Here is a 20,659-nt window from a genome sequence, read left to right as displayed (position 1 = left end):
TTACACACAATATATCACCAAATTTCCCTGATTTTCAGCTAAATAGCCACTGAATTATGCATCAACTAAAGATTTATAAAGGGAAGTTAGAAGCAGGAAAACGTTGAGGTAGCTGTGAAAACCCTGAAAAATTCCAATCATTTTTCACAAAAAGAAGCTTAAAAAGTGAATGACGTGTGGATGTGATTCTTACTTCAGGCTGCTTACAATGTGTGGGCAATGCTTCCAAAGGCTGTATTTCATCAGGTTGAATGAACTATCTAACAGGATCGGTCTTGGGAAACTAGGAACCAAACATTGCAAGGCAAGATGAACAAAATCACATCACAAGGTTCTGAATCAGAAATACCTTTGGGTACCAGAAGTTTCCCTCTACGCGTTGAAGGGACTAGGGATCTTTCATTTTTGAAAGTCAAATTTAATGCTTCCGTAAAATGAATGATCCAAGGATTGCTAAGAAAGCAAGACACAAAGAAAAACATTACAATAATATATTTTGATATACTACTGTTTATTATAAAAAATCCCAATTCCTATAAATATTTCTATTGAGTCTGTTAATAAAACAGCAGTTTTTACTGTTAGTATTTGTATAGAGTTTAAGACTGATTATAGTGTAGCGTCTCGAGAAGAATAGCACTTGCCACGAAATGTGTCCCATTTCAATAATTCAATCACTTGCATCCTCCAAGCCAAATCAGCATTATAGATCGATATATCAAATAAAAGATATGTATCTTTATAAGACTAAAAGAATAGATCTTTAAAACCTAAATATTAATAGAATTTTCATCTTTAAAAATATACATCATACTTCGCCTGTTTATCACATTTTTAATGCCTGGATGGTAAAATTATCGCTTCTTTTTATAGGTCACAAAACAGATACATATATTTACAACAAATAGTTACTTTCAAAAAAGAAAAACTGATAGACAACACTGAGTATTAAGGCAGAATTGTGCTTAAGGCAGAATTGTGCTTAAGCTTTTAATTCATACTGTACGATATGTGCTGCCCATCATTTAGGAGTGCAGTTTTACAGATTTATCTGAAGAAGATAACATCCACAGATACTTAATGACACAACCAAGTGTTTTACTATGATGAGTTTTTTGCTGCCTTCATGATGTAAACATGTAAAAGAAACCGTTTAACCTTCTCTTCATTTACATTAACGTTATTTGATTTGTTAGAATTCCTCATTTGAAAATTTACATGATTTAGAATAATACAAGCAACAGAAAATCTAAGCTGGTGAATTTCAAAGTTGCACTTTGTACTAAGTTAAGCATTTCAATGCATAATTTTGCTTTGTTTTCAACAATAGATTTTGAGATTCCCAAGCGCATAAACAATTTAATCATCATTTGTCAAAGCAGGTCACTCGAGCTGGTTGATACCTAAGCCTACCAGTAACATTCATCCACCAAACCTGATAATTTCACAACAGTTCAGGGCAGGATTTGACTGACCTTAAATGAAGTGAAATGGTCTATTTACCCTGGCATACTAAATGCATTTTGATGTTATCGTTTTGGTCCGATGATACTAAACTTCAATCAAATTTTCGATAATGTAAACAACAGCATTTTCAACCAATTGTCGCACTCGTTAATAAGCAAATTAGCAAACTGGAAGACTTTACGCATAAAATATATAAAAATAAATAATAATTTACTGCTAAAATATGCGAAACACTGGCTAAATATGGCAGGAACTGAATGAATCTTTATATATATATATATATATACCAATGATTCAAGCAGTCTCAATGAGAAAGATTGGCACGAGATGTTGTTAGTTCTCAACTACCTGTCTAATAAAAGTATGACATTAATCCCTGAAAATGTTGACTGTAGTAACAAGGCACTGTCATATATATTGCATCTGATCTTTTTAATACACAACGATGCTACGCTAAAAAAAAACCGCGTACATTTCTCACACAATTTCGAACATGCATAGATTTGATAATCCTATAATAGTAAGAACGTTCTTCCTAGCAACAAGGCGTCCAGTCGGGTTCGGGGAATCCAGTATATAAACCGTTCCACAACAGAGCGAATATCACTAGTAAACAGTAAACGATCAGAGCTATCCACCAGACGACCTTCTCCCACGGTTTCACTTCTAAATTACGCAGCACCGGAATACCGACCAACAAACCTGAAATTAGAACATTTCCACTATTGATTGTCTCGACCATCAAAGAAAAGACATTATTTAAATTGGTACTAATATCTGAGTGGCGAGTAATTAGGGCTGACTCAACTATGTGGCGTTTAGTGTAATTGCTGGAAGTATAAATAATTTCGGCTTTATCAAAATTAAAATGATGACCAGTGTTCTGGTCACTCAGATATTAGTACCAATTTAAATAATGGCTTTTCTCCACACAATTCCCTTCTTTCTAAGTATATTACTTCATGCCTTGCCAAACATTAATTACTTACTCACTCACCAATTTACTCAATTAACCTGTTCTCCTCTGTATATATACCCGTTTTTAGTCTATACCTCACACCTGACGATGATCTCTAGGGTGAGATCGAAACGTCGTGTTTATCATATATTTTAGATTGTTCGATTAAATAAATTCTTGATTTTAAATTGTTTTAATCTGTAGATAGTGGGTTTTTATCTTTTTATCCGTTCACCGCGTTTGAGTGTGGTTATCGTACTACAACCAAGAGTGATTTTGTCCCAGTGGAACTTACCGGCTAAAGCACCACCGAAATGAGCGGCGAAACCGACGGGATTTCCTTCACCGTTGTACCGCTTCCAGATGGCCAAACCAGTATCAGAACCAGCTACAATTACATTCAGATTTGTACATTACAAGATAGAGTAGAACTCCACCTTAATTCAGACAATTTGGGACCGACGAAATACATCCCATTTATGAGAAATCCGGATTAAACATTATATTTTACATATGTTTACATATAGGATCATATAGGATATCAAAGCTATCTGATCCAAATTAAGCTCGTTCAGCTGTATGATATAGCTAGTATCACGTCACAAATGTTGGACAGAATGAAATGTAAACCTTACCAAGAACGAAGAGTAGAATAAGACGAACCGGCGCGCTAAGCAGAAACTTCACAATTCCGCTCATCCATTCATGCTGCATTTCCTCCCAGTTCTATAAGGTGAAATAATCATCTAAATTCATCGATAGGTTACATTTAACATAGTTACTACAAATTAAATAGAAAGGATGAAAAGCTGTCTCGCACTAGAAAAGGTTTGTCGGAGAATGATTTACTTTTTTCCTGAGTTTTAAGCCTGACTTGCGTCAACCTGTGACGCCTTCACAGACGCAACTGAGAGGAATGGCAATCGCAGCCCAGATAGATTATGTCGACTGCGCTCCGATTCCAAGCAACTGAGCCCGAGTAGTGGGATATGAGATCCACTCAGTCGCTTAGTCTCTCATGTCAGTTACAATCACTGGCAACTTGAATCGACAGCAGATGGTCATCTGATCAACATTTCGAGAATAAATCTACATACTATTGCAAATATATTTAGTATATTTCATACAGCTGCTGAGCTCAGGTTGGTTAGGCTCTAAAAGCAACTGTCGGACTATCGTAGGCCGGAGTAGAACATGGGCAACTACCCGGATACGGCTTGTAAAGAGTTAGTAGGCGTCGCGTTGCTGTCATAAGCATCTTTATGTTGAGTGGACAATTGGGCAACTTGTAGCCTACCGTAGGCCGCTAGACGCCAATAAACCCAGTTGCATCGGTAGGTTTCAAGTTGCAGGTCGACATACATAAGTCAGCTTAATAAGCCAGTTTATCTACCTAAGTTAATTGGGAATGAGTCAGAAAACGAATTGCTGTAGTAGCCCTATTCCGCAGATGACTACCGGTGGTATAAAGATATAGTCGAAACGGCGGAGAAAAATAGATCATTCACTAAAGGAAACATTTACAGATTCTTTTTTTCCTTCCGAGTGTCGGATTTTGTATAATAGATAGAAAACTGATGCTCTGATTAATTGACGATCAATTGAATCATTTACCATGATAACAATCGCGAAATGAGCTCCTACTATTGCGTAACAGCCTCCACTTGCACCACAAAGGTAAACGGACGGATCAGTTACTGATGTTGCCAATGATCCTGCAAGGTAAAAAGAGTCAACAACGTAGGTAAGTTCTGTCAAAGTGCCTGATGTGAAAGTGATTTTCTTTGTAGAACTGACCAGCAATAACCCCTAACGAATAAACAATACCGACTCTCCACCATTTATGAACTAGTTCTAATGGAATTCCTAACATCAGTTGAAATATCAGGTTGAATATCAGATGTGTGTAACTGTAATGAAATAAATACACAACTGCGAGTTGAGGACAGATATGACGATTTTTTGCTTCTTCATCCTCCCTCGGCATGAATTCTAACTTGACAGCATCGCGAGACAAAATGTAGGCCTCATTAGCCCAAGCCTGTAGGTACTAGCGCAGTAAGCCCATCAGAAATCATGTTCTATTCTAGCCCACTTATCGATCCCACAATTTGCCTCAGCGAATACACGGTGTATTATGTGGTGCATATACCTGCACGCTCAAGGCTTATGCAGGGTTTCATGCCATAGCATTGTTTGACGACGCCATCAAGGTTTGAATCCCTGCCAGGAAAGCACGGGGTTCGTTTGTGACGACGTTAATTGTAATCTGCCTCATAAACTTACCCCTGATGAATGAACATATAGGTAAGATATCGCCACGCTTCGTATCTACGATATGGATTGTAAATTAGCGGACTCTTTATCGGAGCTCCCGAAGTTGCAGTCGTCGGGTTCGTATCTTTCTGCAGTATCGCGTACGTCACGAATATTGCCACCTTTCGAAAAATGAAAAGGAAATATTATGAAATTATGGTGTAACATAAATCACCATTTCAGCTCAACTGCTAGAGTATTCAGTGAGGTCACTTTAATTCGATTTTCCTGTTCACTGACTATTCCCTGACATGCACGTTGTTTTCCCTGACTTGATCTACTAAGAATCCCCTCAATTAACACAGTCAAATACGTAAGACATAGACGGAAACTGTTTAATCTTTTTTTTCGAAATATTTATCTCTGAAAAAATTTCCCCGATTTTTACGTTTTTCACAACTTTCTTAGAGAAGCGAAAATTCGCAGACTTTTCCCTGATTTCCAGGTAAATAAATGGCCGCCATACCCTGGTTGTTCTTACCTCGATGATCGATATCAGAATCATAAATAATGGCGGTGGACAGCAAGAATAAGCTTCGACGTAACTGTCGACATCGTCTTCTACTTCTTTACGCGTAACGACGGTACTTACAGCACCTCGTAACAATCGCTGAAACGCTGTTAACTGTCTCGTAGTCAGCACACGATCGTCCCCCGAACCAATCATCTAAATATACAACAATTGCGTGAAGCTGAATTAATGAAAATATTACAGTCCCTTACAGGGGTGCATCAGGATTAGAAATGGGGGGGGGGGGATTCTAAGGCTAATGTTAATCAGCGATATAATAACTTTTTGGGGGGGGGTCTGAAAAATAGAACCTCCAAATGCATTTTCCTGCATTTAACCAGGAGTTACTACTGATTGCAGACACCCTGGAATCCCCTGCCAGTGGATCTGCCCCTGCCAAGACATGATTCCAGGCGAGGAGAAACACACGACCACACATTTTCTACTTCGGTATTCTTGAAGATTACTAATAGGATCATGTCAAAACATTGAAATCAACTACTTGCTCAAGGAAATATTTCGGGTTCATTTTTTGTATTGTGGGTTTTACTGTATTTTCTGCTCTGATCTTTATAGATTTCACATTCTCATCTGGTTTCATACGTGCAATCTTTCTTTTCGTTTTATCGGGCCATTTATTGAATTTGAGTGGGGGATAATATCGCATTGGATGACCCACATAAACATAGTTCGTTGTCATACCGAGATACTTGATTATACCGAAGGAGCTACCGCGGCTATACTCGAGGAGAATTCTTCTAAATCCTGAATCGGGCCCCCGAGGTATAAGGTGATGGAATATCGCCTCGATATTAGTACTAACCAGCCTCATGAATTCATCATACGACAGTCGTCCATCTCGATTGATATCGGCTTTTCGCAGTAATAACTCGAGTCTATCCGGTTGAATATCTTTACGAAGCGCGTCATCTTCGGTAAGACGTTCTCTGAGGGTTTGAAGAGGAATGCCACCATCTTCTTCATACTGTTGACACAACGATAAATGAATAATCATATTATTTCACGGCATTTCGGTTTAGGGTTAAAAATCAGTCAAATCTATTTTCATTAAGAATATGTCTTTTTCAATAAAAATCTGAAATCTTAAAATTCTTTTTGTGAAACCAGTGCTAATTTCTTAAGCGCAACCATAAGATTTCATTAGTTTCAAACTAAAATTGATAAATTTAACATTTTTTTCCCACATCAAAGGTCGAGTAGTCTAGCTTAGAGAAAGAAGGCATTGGAAAGAGTACGTGCTATTCACTAAGATACAAACATATCTCGAATGTATATCGCGCACTCATTTAATCATATTGACACAGAATTTGAAGTGATACAACAAAAATCTTTCGCCAGCAGTACCCTCGTGTATACGTCAGGGCACATTTTTTATCATGGAAAGTACGTATAGATCTATACTTACTTCTTGAAATAGCGGTTTGAACCTCTGTTTTCAATCGACATCCGGCGAAAGGAACATGAAAATATAAAACATGCGAAAACAATTTCGTTATTAGAATCTCTAGAAATGCGGCCTGAAATGAAGTAGTTGAAACGAGTCTGAATAACTGGTCCGAGCCCCTGGACTTAAATCAAATGGTTAATACCAAGGTCCAGTTCCACAGTTCTGAGTTAAGATTTGACTATGAGTTAACTCAATGAAAATGAACTAACTTAAACTCAAGAGTTAACTCTCTAACTAACAACTGTGGAACTGGGTCCAGACTATATGATAGGTTGTATCCAAAAATGTGTATTTTTGCTATTATATGATGTTAGTCAGCGCAAAAATACTGCGTCATCAGGACAAAATGATACCGGTTATTCTTTATAAACTGTAATAAACGCTACAGTAGTCGATTAACCTCTGCGCGCTGTTTGGCTATTCAACTGAGATAACAGCCGCAATTTTAGAAACATTAGCTGTTAATCAATTGGGTAATAATTGGCAGATGATGGCCGTGTAGTAGGCAATAATGTACGTATCATAGTCGCGCTGTAAACAGTACGGGGAAACATAAAACCAACAACGGCAGAGAGAAGACACGAATCCCTGAATGGATCATAAAGAGGGTTTACTACATTCATCAGCCACCTATCCTCATTTGCAAATTCCCGGTTTTCCATGTTATATCATGATAAAATTCCCAGAATGAATTTGCAAGTGAATGCAGAAAATTCCCTGCTTTAAATATTATAGTTTATTCATTTTTTCGAGTGTTTTTCTGGTATTTGCCAACAAAATATGTCAAATTGCCTGAATTTTCCTTGATTTTTTTGATTCCATGAGTTTTTCAGGTTTTCCAGGGCAGTAAACAAACTGTGGCGAAAATCATTATTTGACGTCGTCCTGCATCACCTAATTACCATAGGCCTATGGGTGACATTGTTGATGCATTAATAGGCATATATATCACAATATCAAAAAAATATTCAAAATGTCAATAGACTATTTAGATTTCTTCTTAGTAACAAGGGCAATTAATCTTCTAGGTGTTTTTGGATTTCAATTGCAAATTTTCAAAGTTCAAGACCATATTGAGCAGGGGGAAGCAGGGGAAATATTACTGTTATATTCTAGCCTATACACCTGCCGTTTTCATATCTCTGCCCCCCACCAAAATTCAAATGCTAGGTACAGCCCTGAAGTTGGGTTCAGGTAGCTGATGAGAGGCTACAGATTCAAAATATCCGATAAACAATCTAGATTCATTCTCAGTATCAAGCCTTACTAACTAGGGCAATTTTCTAGGTGTAAGTTGGATTCAGGTAGCCAACGAGAGGCTGTGACCTATTTTTTTAAAGAAGAAAATCATGTATGATCTCCCGCTGTTGATTCTCAATCCAAATCTATTGAATCGAATAACAAAAGCTGTCAAAACGCATAGCGATAACGTCCTATGATTTATCATCAGGTCAAAAGTGAGTGAAAAAGCATATCGCAGGCCTGTATAATATGCCAATATGGTCGATTTTTTTCCTATGCAAACGACATTTAAATATGGGTAGAATAGGAAGGGATTGAAGGAGAATGCTTGAATACATGAGGAATATTGCTAGCAATAAACCTTGCACTCAAATGAACTTATATGACTTACAACAATACACACGTGAGCATTACTGCGTTAATCTCAAAAATTGATTATTAAAAGCAGAGAATGCTGTGTAAAACTGTAGCTATAATAGAATGAAGGTTGTCCTACCAAACTTAAGAACCATCATTATATCATAATAACTCTTTGTCACACTTGATGACAGGGCAAATATTGAATAAGACTACAAACCGCAGTGTCGGGACTGTTTACATTTGGGAACAAGTTTGCGTTATGTATAGATGTTAGCACAAATACTCAAATATACAATAGCCTCTGAACAAGGAAATGAAAAAAAATTGTTACTTCAAAAATTGCAATCATTGATGTTTACCCAGGGACCTCCATTACAGGTAAATAAAACAGCCACGTCACATTCAGGGCAAATACGAAAGAAACCTATTTATTGAAGATGAAAAACTGGACCATGACCATGACAGGTCTTATGAACTATAGTTACAATTAGGCCTTTTTAACACTTTAGCCTATATGCCTCGCAAAAATAGTGTAGAACTTAGAAGGATTAAGGTTAAGATCAGGTAGCCTAAGGCTCAACTATCTTTGTGTTTTGAATATCATTGGAGTTATTAGCGTAAAGCTACTCAGGCTATCTAACACAATAATCAGGCTATTAGATTTGTACTTGAACAAGTCAAAGCCTTTGCCTTGTTGGGCTTTTTTGCAACATGCATGGAGATGCAATTTGACACTTGTCTGTCAACATTAATAAAATAGAAATTAGCATGGTATTAACATGAAAATAAATTTCATCTAAATCGAAACAGAAAAACTCACCCGTTCTATTTCCCTTCGATCGGATTCGAGTTGTTTTCGAGTCGGTTGGAGGGCAATCTGAATCTTTCGACCTCGAGTTCGAGGTAACGTTGCAGTTTTGTCGGACGTTCTGGGCCGGAATCCGGTTTCAACGTGGCTCATGATGGCTCCTTCGTCTCGTGGAGGTGGTCAGTTTAAAATAGGTAAAGGTGACAATATCCCCACAGCTGCAAACTTTCCGCTCCGTTGCTTTTAAGGCGGCAAAAATACGGACGCAAACACCTCTAAACTTATGCTTCCGGGATCGTCCAACCGCGACAACAAATTGCTGCAAACCGTACAGTGCCGCCACCTATCCTATTTTCGATGAACCGTACAGTGCTGCCGTCTAGTAAACAAAGAAACTTTCGGGGATTCCCGCTATGACGTCATATTTACGCCATGTTATTTCCTGGTTCTGCAAGCTGCACTCTTTTCTTGGTGAATTAATATCGATAAATTGCGCAAAATGTCGATGGAAGATCCATTTTTCGTCGTTAAAGAGTAAGTACACGTTTTAAACTACGAATTGAAACACTTGTGTTTCGTGTAGCTATGAAATAATTGCGTTTGAAGACGAGAATTGCCGTCGAAAAACTGTCAAAAAGGATCCAAAATCAATTCAATCAAATATGTCAAATAAAATCAGTCGTTTAATTGAACATTGATGTATTGATTCTGGTTCCAAGCCAGTTGTATTGGATTGGCCTTGTTTATTCAGACACAAGTCATTGAGGAATAGTTCAAGAGCAATTGAAAATTTATTTCCAGGGAGGTGAACAAGGCCCTTAACACGTCGCAGGGTCTTTATCAACGCTGGTGTGAACTGGTGAATGATCCTAATTCCGTGTCTAAAGAAGAATTCGAATGGACGTCCAATGAGTTACGCAATTGTTTACGAAGTATCGATTGGGATCTAGAAGATTTGGACGAAACAATTGATATCCTTTTCCGATCAGAAAAAAATGTTCCCTGCCTAATTACCGCCAAGGTTTGGTTTTAGGACACATCTAAGCTTGGTTTGGTTCTGATCATAAGAATTCTCCAATGTCTAAATGTAGCCAAGGTTTGATTTAAGACCTATCTAAGCTTGGTTTGGTTCTTCTCCGCCTAAATGAGGTCAAGATTCATTTTTAGGACCAATCTAAGCTCAGTTTCATTATAAAACCTACCTTAGGTTAAGGACCTGTTCTACAAAATTACTGTCCCCTTCTTCGCAATGTAGATATAGCTTCACTATGTTTTTAGAGTCATTGGTTTAAACTGGAAGATCCTGTATAGGCAAATAAAACATTCCAATCATTCGTTTGAAGAAATCAATTTCTATTTATGCCTTAACATGAGTTCTACGTATTGTGGAGAAAAATCCGAAGAAGTTTAAAATCGATGAACTTGAATTGGTTGAAAGACGGCAGTTCGTTACCACAGTCAGAAGATCAGTTAATGTAAGTTGTTTCTTAATGATAATGATAATAATAATAATAATAATAATAATAATAATAATTTATTTCCAAATCCATATTAGAATAAGCATTTGGCTTTCAAATGATATTTTTTTAAAAATACAGAACTAGCATATAAAAAGTAGATATAGATACAAGTAAAAGAAAGCAGAATTAGGCGTTTAAGAATAAGCAATAGTAAAAAGGTGAGTTTTTAAGTGAGATTTAAAACTACCCCGGTATCTAAAGGAGTGCTAGAACGAAAATGAGTTGGTAACCTATTCCAAAGATATGGCGCATGGTAAGAGAACGCTCTCTGACCAGCAGATAGAAGTTTTTCTTTTTATTAAACAACTCATTGGGCCACATGAACATAAAGGAATTAGATTTTGATTGCGAAGAGTTGCTTCACATTTTTGCGCATTGAGCACTATTTTAGCTAGTTCACTGGGTGATATTTCCAGTTGGATCCAGGCGCTGTGTTAGTGCAAACATTACACATCTTTCTCTTATTATTTTAACATAAACAGATGTTTCTAATAACCCTATCTATCGAATACTGTCTGACGAAGTAAATGTTAGTAAACAGAATGTCTTAGAATCGATTAAGAAAAGTGTTGTACCTGACGATAATCTTAGACATATGATTACGAAGGTTTTGAAGGTTTTTTGAGATAAAATTCAAGTCATCTTTCTGTATAATGAGTCCTACCGGTATATATAAAAGCAACAAGAGAACTAACTTGAAAGTTTATTGACGCCTTACAAAAATAACCTACTCTCGACAGTGAATAATATAACATGAAATTATATGTTATCAATAAAGTTATCGTGGATTTGAATAATTTGATTGAATTGACCGACAACCAGTCTAGCACCAATATATTGGTGACGTAGTGGACATCCTCTCTGAATGTATCAAATATGAAATAAAAAGAGAAATATCCTTAATGACAAAATAAATGCCAAAATTCACAATTGGATTAGTTATTTTGAAATGCCAATATTGATGAAGTAGTGCACATCGACTCACACCAGAACTCCTTTAATAACAAAAACTAGTTATCAATGTATATAGATATTATTGTAACGATTTTTACGACGTCAAAAATGTTAATTTGAGATAGTTTGAAATATTATGTTGTTTTCAATGTTTGTGTTATGATTTTAATCTCAAGTTATTTCAGTAGCTCTCAGTAGTTTTACACTGTTTTGAACTAGCGAGGTATAAACGAAGCATTTCTATCTTGAGAGAGAGAGACCGAAAGAGAGTTAAGACGGGTGAAGAAGGGTAGAGAGAGAATGAGAGGGAAGTGCAAAGAGATAGGGAGTACCTATTACTTGTAAATACCCTAGAGTTAGCGAGCGAAACACGTCGCGGCGGCGTCGGGCGCTGTGATTTATCCGTCGTTCGACGCTCTCTCTCGTCTCTCTCGTTGATTCGGCGTATATCCCAACGCCGGCGTCTGCCGATGAGGCTAATCCTCATCCCCCTCGGCGGTCGATCGATTTGTCGTATGGTAACACCTTCAAAGAGTAGAGATCTCATTAATCAGACGTCACACGCGATCGGCGTCTTCTACGCGTTTCTATAAAGAACCTGTACACTTGAATCCTTTGAACGCTTACCCTTGTCTCTCTTCACGCTAACGAATGAGAATTTCATCCATTTCTCTATGTGTGTGAGTGCGTGCGTCACGCGATGATTGAGTGGGCCTGACTGCTTTATTACGTAGCTCGCTGGATAGAAATCGAAAAAGCGACGATAAATTTTCTGAAAAATATCTTTAGTTTGTTTAGTAGTCGGTAGAAATCTATCTACAGTAAATCACCCCTAACTATGACTTTTGACTAACTCGGTAAAAATGAAGTTATTTTCTCCTTTCCTATCGTTATTTTATGATCCTTAACTGCGACAGGGTCGCCACTGTCCTCGTAAACCTGGAAAACTCAGACATGGAATTTGGAGAATTTTATAAGTTTTACCCAAAACTCGGCTCCTGTTATTGGCTATGCGTTTATTTGGTGATTCAATGAACATGATTGAATTGTAACATTTTAAACCTAGAAATTTCTCCGATTCACTCAGCGAATTTTGTGTTATAACGCAGAAAAATCGTGGAATTTTTAAATTGACGGAAAGTGGCGCCACTCGGTCCGGCTAATTTAGCCCGGCCAAGTGGACGTTTACTGCATTTTCAAGAAGGCTGAATGATATTTGGTGAAAGAATATTTTTGCGAATTTTCCCAAGAAGCCAATGCTGACTTTTTTGAACGTGCATTGTTACTCCCTATATTGCAGCTAAGTAAGTTAACGCGGAACCGCGACTGGGAGATATTCTCGAGATTCTGATTGATTCCGATTTTATCGACCGACAAACGTCGCCGTGGTATCGTGTCATCGTTCTTCCTGTCTAGCTCTAAATTCGGCGTTGTTTTTCACGCGATGCTCCGTCCGTCCTAATGGAATACGAAACCGTACACGAATCTGAGTAGATGTAAACATGAAATCATAAATACCGACGACAAAAAGAAACAAGTGCATTTCCACCATATTCGTTAGGGTTGTTTTTTATCTTCTATTCTATTCATTTATTATAGTGACGTATGCGATAATATGATATGGCCATATTACCTAAACCTGCACTCAACCCAAAGGCGGACTTACAAGTCACTCGATACATAAAACAAAAATCACGCGGTATATGCCGATGACAGTTCTTTTTAGGGTATAATACAGAAATACAAAAATTTACGGAATTTTCTACGAGATATTTACATTCATGAATATGTGTGTTTGGTGTGGTTCTCGTAATTCACGGTCGCCTGAACTTTTCTTCTTACCTCTACTTATCATCATTATTCAGGGAATGCGAGAGCACATGTCTAGTCCGAAAAAGAAGAATATCAACGAAAACGGCCACCGGAGACAGGTAAGCTTAAATCCCTTTTATACGGTGTCGTAATGATGAGAAGGAGTTGAAAACTCGTAGTTTGAGAATATAGGTTTTGCACTGAAAACGGAATGATATCTCGTTTCTCATTTGAGCTCATTTCATGCTGAGCTTGATAGTTGGCCCAGCCCGCCGCCAGTTGCTCAAAACTTTGTCAGAGTTAACCAGTGGATAGTTGGCATAGTGATAATCAAAAGTTCGTTGTTACGATGGTATTTAATCACCGGTTATCGGTTATCGATAACCAACTTTTGAGCAACCGGGTCCTGCTGCCTGTCTACCTGTACATTGCTGTTTTAGAATCATGACCAAGCTAACAATAACCGGCAGCTATATAGAAATGAACTGATTACAAATTTTATTGCGGTTTACAAAATCATGGGCCTCTCTGGGATTTTTTTGGGGGGAGTTCGTTTTTCGGAAATTTAGCGAACTGGTTTTATCTCTCAAGAGACGCAATGTTTAACCTGCGTTGTAAATAATCGCTGCGGGGCGGGGTTTCGTGACGTCAATTTTACACGAAGAATCGATAAATTCTGATTTATTATCAACTGTTGGTTTTTCCAGCCGTCGTACGACGACGAGGAAATCGGGAATTCTTTCTCTAATGAGCCGCGGTCATTAATAGAAAGTGCCGTTTCATCTTGTTATCGAGATCGTCTCGACGATCGCCGCAGCCGCAGCAGACGGTATTTCCTGTCTTCGTTGATTACCCCCGGGGCGCACGCGACAATTTCTTTAAATCATTTGTCTTGTTATTCTTTCTATACGCGTGGCCTTCGTGGAAGCCCTCGCCGCAAGCCAATTATTATGGCAAGAAAGCATCTATGAATTATTTCGATAATGTTATCTAGAAAACGAGTCCCTATGTGACTCCTTAATTCCTTTAAAAAAAATTCCTTGAAGACGGAAAATGCTTTTGAAGGACCTCGAAACACCTCTCTCTAATTTGAACAATATGCCTAAAACTCCTTCAATATTGAGAAATAGGCAATTAGAAATGTCTCTACCGTAGTTGCACAGAAATCGATTCCCCAAATCGATTACAGTTTGGACCAAGATTTTTTTTACCCAATTAGGCGTTTACCGAATTAGAAACAGTTTAGGTACTGGTGGTGTGAAGTAAAGAATAAAAATATGCTTACAAACCCATCGAATTAACAGTTTACTGAGATAAACAGAACCGATTTTGGAGTTGTCTACTGTAATTGGGACATGAAAGTGATGCAGACACTTGCTCGATATTCCCATTATAGCTCCTTAGAAAAACTCCTTATATCCAGGATTGACCGACCCGTAGAGACCCTGGAAAGGATTGAGAAATTTTGCTCCTTCTGCGGAATAAGATAAGACAGTAATCTCTGGCCAGATTTATCATGTAGGTTGAGTCTTATCCATGTGGGATAAGTCTTATCCGTAAAGATTTTCTCTAGATCCATCATGCACAATGGCGGCTTACGACAACTGTCTCATTGTTTGTTCGGCATACGCGGAGTGCGCTCGTGACTGTCTTAGTAAATATTGGAATATATGTCTTTTCGATTCTCTCGGCTGGCTCTATCCAGGAAAGCTTTCAGGGAAAGAGAGAGAGAGAGAGTGAGTGAATTTAGCGACGGACTAACGGTCACACGAAGGCAGACGCCAAAACACGATTGATTTACGCCGCTTTGAACGAATTATTCCCTGAAATAACATTGCACTCTAGCAGTACAGATTAATTCAGTGTCAAGCATCCAATATTCCCCAGTTAGTGGCTTGTACATTCAGTCAATAATTGCAAGCCGTTTCATGGATAAGCAAAATTAACGTCTTATACGGTTGGCAATGAATACATTCAAATTGCCAATAAAATTTCTTACACGCCGCCTGTTGTAAAGATGAGGCTAAAGAAATTGATACCTTGTTTCTTCTTTCTTTTGAGCTTAAAAGTTGATCCAGCCGGCCGCCTATCTACCCTGTACATAACTTTTTTTAAAATCATGATCAGGCCAGCCACAACCCGGTCATGATCAGGCCAGCCACAACCCGGCTGCTATAGAAATGAACTGACTACAAATTTCCTCGCAGTTTACAAAAGTGACCCGCCCGATTAGGAGAAACAAAAGGTATCACTTTTTTTGCCTTATAATCATAATGTTTTTTTGGCATTTCCTGGCAGAAAATTGATTAGCCCTTTACAACGCTGACAAATTCTGGTTGGCTAAAAATGTTTCCGTGGTCAGGTCGATATCTGACACGACTGTCGGTTGGCGTATCGCGAGTTGAATCTGATTTTTACGACGATACCCATAGTGCACAATGATTTTCTGTCGATAACAATAACACCCGGTATAATTCTTCCCGTTCTCGTCTCTCTCAAGCAATGATTCGATTTCAATTTGCAGGCGAATGGACCGAGTCGACCTCAGGACAAGTATACGCGACTCGATAATGAGATTGAGCGTGCCAATGACAAATACATCACCGACACACAACAACAACAGCAGGTACGGTACGCAAGCAGACTGAGCTCTTGAATAAAATCCATTAATTCACCGGTTTCGTTAAAGGCATTCAAATAGAGAAGGCTCGTTGTTCGCAGCTGGGAAAATGGAAGCAGCGAACGTAAAAGGGCTTCGAAAATGGAATGATGTGGTAGTCAAAAAACAAATCATTCTTTATATTTCGAGCCTCGATAATGTCTTAGATGCTATAGAAAATTAAGCCTGTTTTCAAAATTTCGAAGAAAGCCTGGTATTCCAGTGCGTTGTAAATTTGGATCAACGGCGCCTTAATGAAACCTGAAATGTCTTAATAAACTGCATGTAGTAGCTTTAGATTACGCTCGAATTGTTGTCTCGCTGCATTTCCCATTTCGTACCATCTCGTAGTAGAATTCTAGTATCTATTAGGTACATGTACACGCCATCATCTTTATTACGTACACAAGCAGTTAAATACGACTCCTTAATATGCGTCTCAATCAACTTACCCTGTCAGATGCGCTTTGAATAATTATTTTGACGTCCTATTTGTGACACATTTGCGCGAGCCGTCTGCTTATTAATCGGGATCGGGATTCCCGTGTTCTAACCGCACACGACAGCTCAGTTGTCGATTACGTAAACCCATGAATTTCGTTATAGTCGCTCGGAGACATCTCTTCAACGTCTTAAATCATTACGCATCCCTCCGTCGATAAAAAGACAGGGTCCCTACAATTCATTGAATCCTTGAAAACTCCTTGATTTTTAAATATATTTTTCAAGGTCCTTGAAAATCCTTTAATTTTGAGAAATATCCATAAACTCCTTGAAACTCCTTAAATTCTGGGGAAAGTCCTATTAAAAATTTTCAAAAGGTCCTTTTCAGAAGACAGTGTATTCTATTATTCTTCATTGTGTGACTTGCGAGTGAAAGTTGTTTCACTTTGAGATTTAAAACATTTAAACATGTAAAACCAAAACGGCACACACAACAACTGATCAAAATTTGAGAAAAACATGGATTTTGTTTTTGAATTTTCGACTTTTTTTCCTTATGACCGCGAAAACCTCCTTGAATTTTGAAAATTACTCCTTGAAAAGTCCTTGAATTCTGGATACCAGGAATTGTAGGAACCTTGAAAGAGGTTTATACGTAATTTTTCTACGTTCGATTATTTTTCTGTAGATGATGATGAATCACCAGGATGAACATCTAAACATGATCGGCACCAGTGTGACCGTGTTAAAAGATATGAGCCATCGAATAGGAGGTGAACTAGACGAACAGGCTGTGTAAGTTTATTCGAAACTCGTCAATTTTGTTGGATGCAACATTTGTCAAATTCAGCTTTCAGGGAAAGTGAGTGGCTTGTACATTCAGTCAATAATTGCAAGCCGTTTCATGGATAATTATTCGAAACTCGTCAATTTTGTTGGATGCAACATTTGTCAAATTTGTCAGATTAGGTAGTCCTAGAAAATATTTTCCTCCCATTTTTCTGACTATATCCTGTAGTGCAGTTGAATATGGCCTGGATTCACCCCTGCTCGTGAATGTTGATGATCTTGGAATAGCTGAAATTTCGTCAGTATTTGACCTGATATATATATATATATCAATTGTTAATTACCCAATACTTAAGCAGTTAATTGATCGTGATTGATCGTCAAATCAGAGGCGAAGTAATTTGATCAACTCGAAAGCCATTAATTCTAGGGTCTGGAGTCTCAGAAATCGCACCGGTAGTTGAATATGATATATTTGCGTTGTAGGATGTTGGATGACTTTTCGACGGAAATGGATCACACCGAATCGAGGCTCGATCAAACGATGAAAAAAATGGCCAAAGTTTTACATATGTCCAATGGTAAGTGGACAATCGAGAACCCTTAAGAATTTTAAGATAAATGCTAGGCTGGTTTTGATAGAATGCAGATCATCCAAAACCGAGCTGCTAGGATGGTGTAACCCTAACCCAGTCATGTGAACGAATTACACCAGTTTTGGCTTCCCTTCACTGGCTACCAGTGCAACAACGAATCAAATTAGAAATTCTCCTTCTTGTGTTTAAGTGTCTAAACAACCTGGCTTCTTGTTACTTACAGGATTTGATAGTTCCATATAAAAAACCAGGACCCAGTTCCACAGTTCAGAGTTAAGATTTGACTCGGGAGTTAATTCTTTGAAAATGAACTAACTTCAACTCAAGAGTTTACACTTACTCATGACTGTGGAATTGGCCCCTGAACATTTTCTAAATGAAGCAGGCGCTATACAAATTTACAGATGATCATTATTATTATCGAAGTTGTATTTTTACTATTTACGTTTCTTTTCTTCGTTTTTACAGATCGACGGCAGTGGATAGCCATCGCTGTACTAGTTGTCATCCTTATTATAGTCCTCGTGCTGTTCTTTGTGTTATGATTCTGTCCAAAACACGTCTTCGCTACTTCCGAAATTCACGAGCTGTACAGGGCACAAATTTTTTATCCCGGGATTTAGAGAGAGAGAGGAGGAGAGGGGAGGGCAGCTGCTTTTCTTATACTTTTATCGACGATGTCTCAACTTGTGATGGCTCTCTGCGTAAAATTTCGGTTTATGCATTCATAATGCTGATCGCGATTTTCGGCAGCTTTTGGATAAACGGATGGCAGCCAAAATGTCTGCGTAAAAAAAATGCAATAAATTTAACCGGTTTTACGGATTGCAAGTAGTCAGAAGTATAAGGAAAATTGATGAGAAAGTTTTAACTGCGAAAAGCAATTTGCCAGGTTCATTACTGAAAATTTTGGGCTACTCTTTTATCGGTAGAAAATAATGTTTTGAAACAACGCAGAGGTCTAGAAAAGAATGAAAAGTAATTTCCGAAAGTCTGTGATACTTTCCATGAAAAGGCTTGTCAAAGGCATGGTTCTTGAGCCGTGTATAGATTAGTGGTTAATACCTGTGAAATGTTTTATATTGTAAATATATGTGTAAATGTACGTGTAAAAAATTGTGTAAATATTGTGAATATATCGAGTAATGTCATTTAGTATAGTCAATAAGAATCACTTTCTAGAAGCGGCGTCTGATTTCGAAAAATTGCTTCTCTTCAAACCAAAAATCTTGGATGAAATTTCGCACCTGTTTACTTCATTCAGCTATTACTTCATAAAATATGAACATATTTATTTTTCATCTATTCATATTTAATTTCCGTTGCAGTTCATGCGAATTCGTAATTAGCGACCTAATCGTCGAGATGTAATATCGTCTCGGATGAATCCTCAATGAGGATAGTCATTCCAGGTTCTTTCGCTAATCGGGTATTAGCTCAGATTGGAGGGTTAATTGTTTTTAGCCCGGTTGCTCAAGTGCAATGAAATCACTCATGTGTGAAGATTGTAACTGCTGGTAAGTGATTAATGATAGATTGTGATAGGTTATTCGACTTTTCGACGAGACATAATAATGCATGTATGAGCTAATTGTAGCGATGATTGCTGTGCACAGCCCCGTGAGCGATTTGCGCTCGGCGGCCATCTTTAATGATTTGGCGGGTGTTCGAAATGAATTTAGTGGAAATAAAATAAGCCTTAAGTAGAGGTTTTCAGAATCATTGTTAAAACGATCATAGTCCATTCTAGCAGGGTTCAGCTGTAGAAAGTCTGTTATTTTAGCTTGTAAGGTCTATATGAAGATTGGTGGTACGTGTTTATATTGTCAGTATATTTATTTATATAGTGTATGTGTATACGTATGTATCCGTATTTAAGCCGTCGAACATTGATTTTAATAATCCGTAACTTATGTCAAGGTTTATGGTTAATCACGAAAAGGACTTAGTTAGTTAAAAAGCATAGGAAATTCAGATAAACCATACCCTTTGGTAATTAAATGCTCTTTTTGCCGTTTTATTTATTACATTCCATTATTGTCAATCGCTTTTGAAATAATTCATACACGTTGCGAGTATTCAAGTTCATCGATATTTGTAGATAAGTATTCCTTCCTTGACTGAGGCCAGTGGTGCTGTGTCAAACATAACCCGAATTGTAGAACTTGATCGGATTTTTCCGGTTTGGTGTCAATATGATAAAACAAAGAGATATGACTGTAACTAACATTTATATGATATAAAGTGTTCGAGTGTATAGTACAAGACTGAAGACACTGTCTCATAATAATCAACCTAAATGGGTTTAAAAAACTGAGCCGATTTTGGCTATTTTCATTTGAAATAAGAATCAAAACTAGGTTCGTTGTAATCTGGAATCTAAAATCTTGACATTTACTTATCAACTCTTGAAGTACACTTAACACTTGATAAAATGATCCTTTGATCAATTCAGCAAACGAATTGCTCCGTTTACCAGCGCTATCAGAAAATGATACTTAAACGCTTAATAAAACGCCTCATTTTCCTGGCCAACGTTGTTGCCTTTCTTTAGATATATGTATGCCGAACTCACGTCATACCTTTTAGACTAAAAAGCCGATTTTCTTACTGCCTGACAAAACTTATTGTACGCAAATACAGGTATTTTTATTGAAAATTCTTTTAAGAAGATTACGTTATTTTGTTGCCATCCAAATGGTGTCCGATATTTGTTGTTAATAATGCAAATAAATGAAGAAACATGATGTATTAT

At 37.6% G+C, this 20,659-nt stretch overlaps 2 protein-coding genes across 2 annotated transcripts; one reads left to right on the top strand and one right to left on the bottom strand.

The window, feature by feature from the left end:
- Positions 1 to 530: 530 nt before the first annotated feature.
- Positions 531 to 9,428, bottom strand: LOC141907963 (rhomboid-related protein 2-like). The gene is made up of 10 exons (XM_074797692.1): positions 9,143 to 9,428; positions 6,679 to 6,702; positions 6,076 to 6,237; positions 5,223 to 5,408; positions 4,712 to 4,863; positions 4,223 to 4,335; positions 4,040 to 4,140; positions 3,061 to 3,151; positions 2,721 to 2,813; positions 531 to 2,169 (listed from the first exon to the last, which is right to left on the bottom strand). The coding sequence occupies exons 1-10, from the start codon at positions 9,281 to 9,283 to the stop codon at positions 2,003 to 2,005; spliced, it is 1,230 nt and encodes a 409-aa protein (XP_074653793.1). The 5' UTR covers positions 9,284 to 9,428; the 3' UTR covers positions 531 to 2,002.
- Positions 9,429 to 9,563: 135 nt separating this feature from the next.
- On the top strand, positions 9,564 to 20,658 carry LOC141907965 (syntaxin-6-like). Its single transcript, XM_074797693.1, has 8 exons — positions 9,564 to 9,664; positions 9,932 to 10,101; positions 10,511 to 10,605; positions 13,470 to 13,535; positions 15,941 to 16,042; positions 17,208 to 17,314; positions 17,795 to 17,889; positions 18,373 to 20,658. The coding sequence occupies exons 1-8, from the start codon at positions 9,630 to 9,632 to the stop codon at positions 18,447 to 18,449; spliced, it is 747 nt and encodes a 248-aa protein (XP_074653794.1). The 5' UTR covers positions 9,564 to 9,629; the 3' UTR covers positions 18,450 to 20,658.
- Position 20,659: the final 1 nt, after the last annotated feature.

Source organism: Tubulanus polymorphus, chromosome 7, assembly GCF_964204645.1.
Source record: "Tubulanus polymorphus chromosome 7, tnTubPoly1.2, whole genome shotgun sequence".
NCBI classification, from domain to species: domain Eukaryota; kingdom Metazoa; phylum Nemertea; class Palaeonemertea; order Tubulaniformes; family Tubulanidae; genus Tubulanus; species Tubulanus polymorphus.
This window is presented reverse-complemented; position numbering and strand designations above follow the sequence as displayed.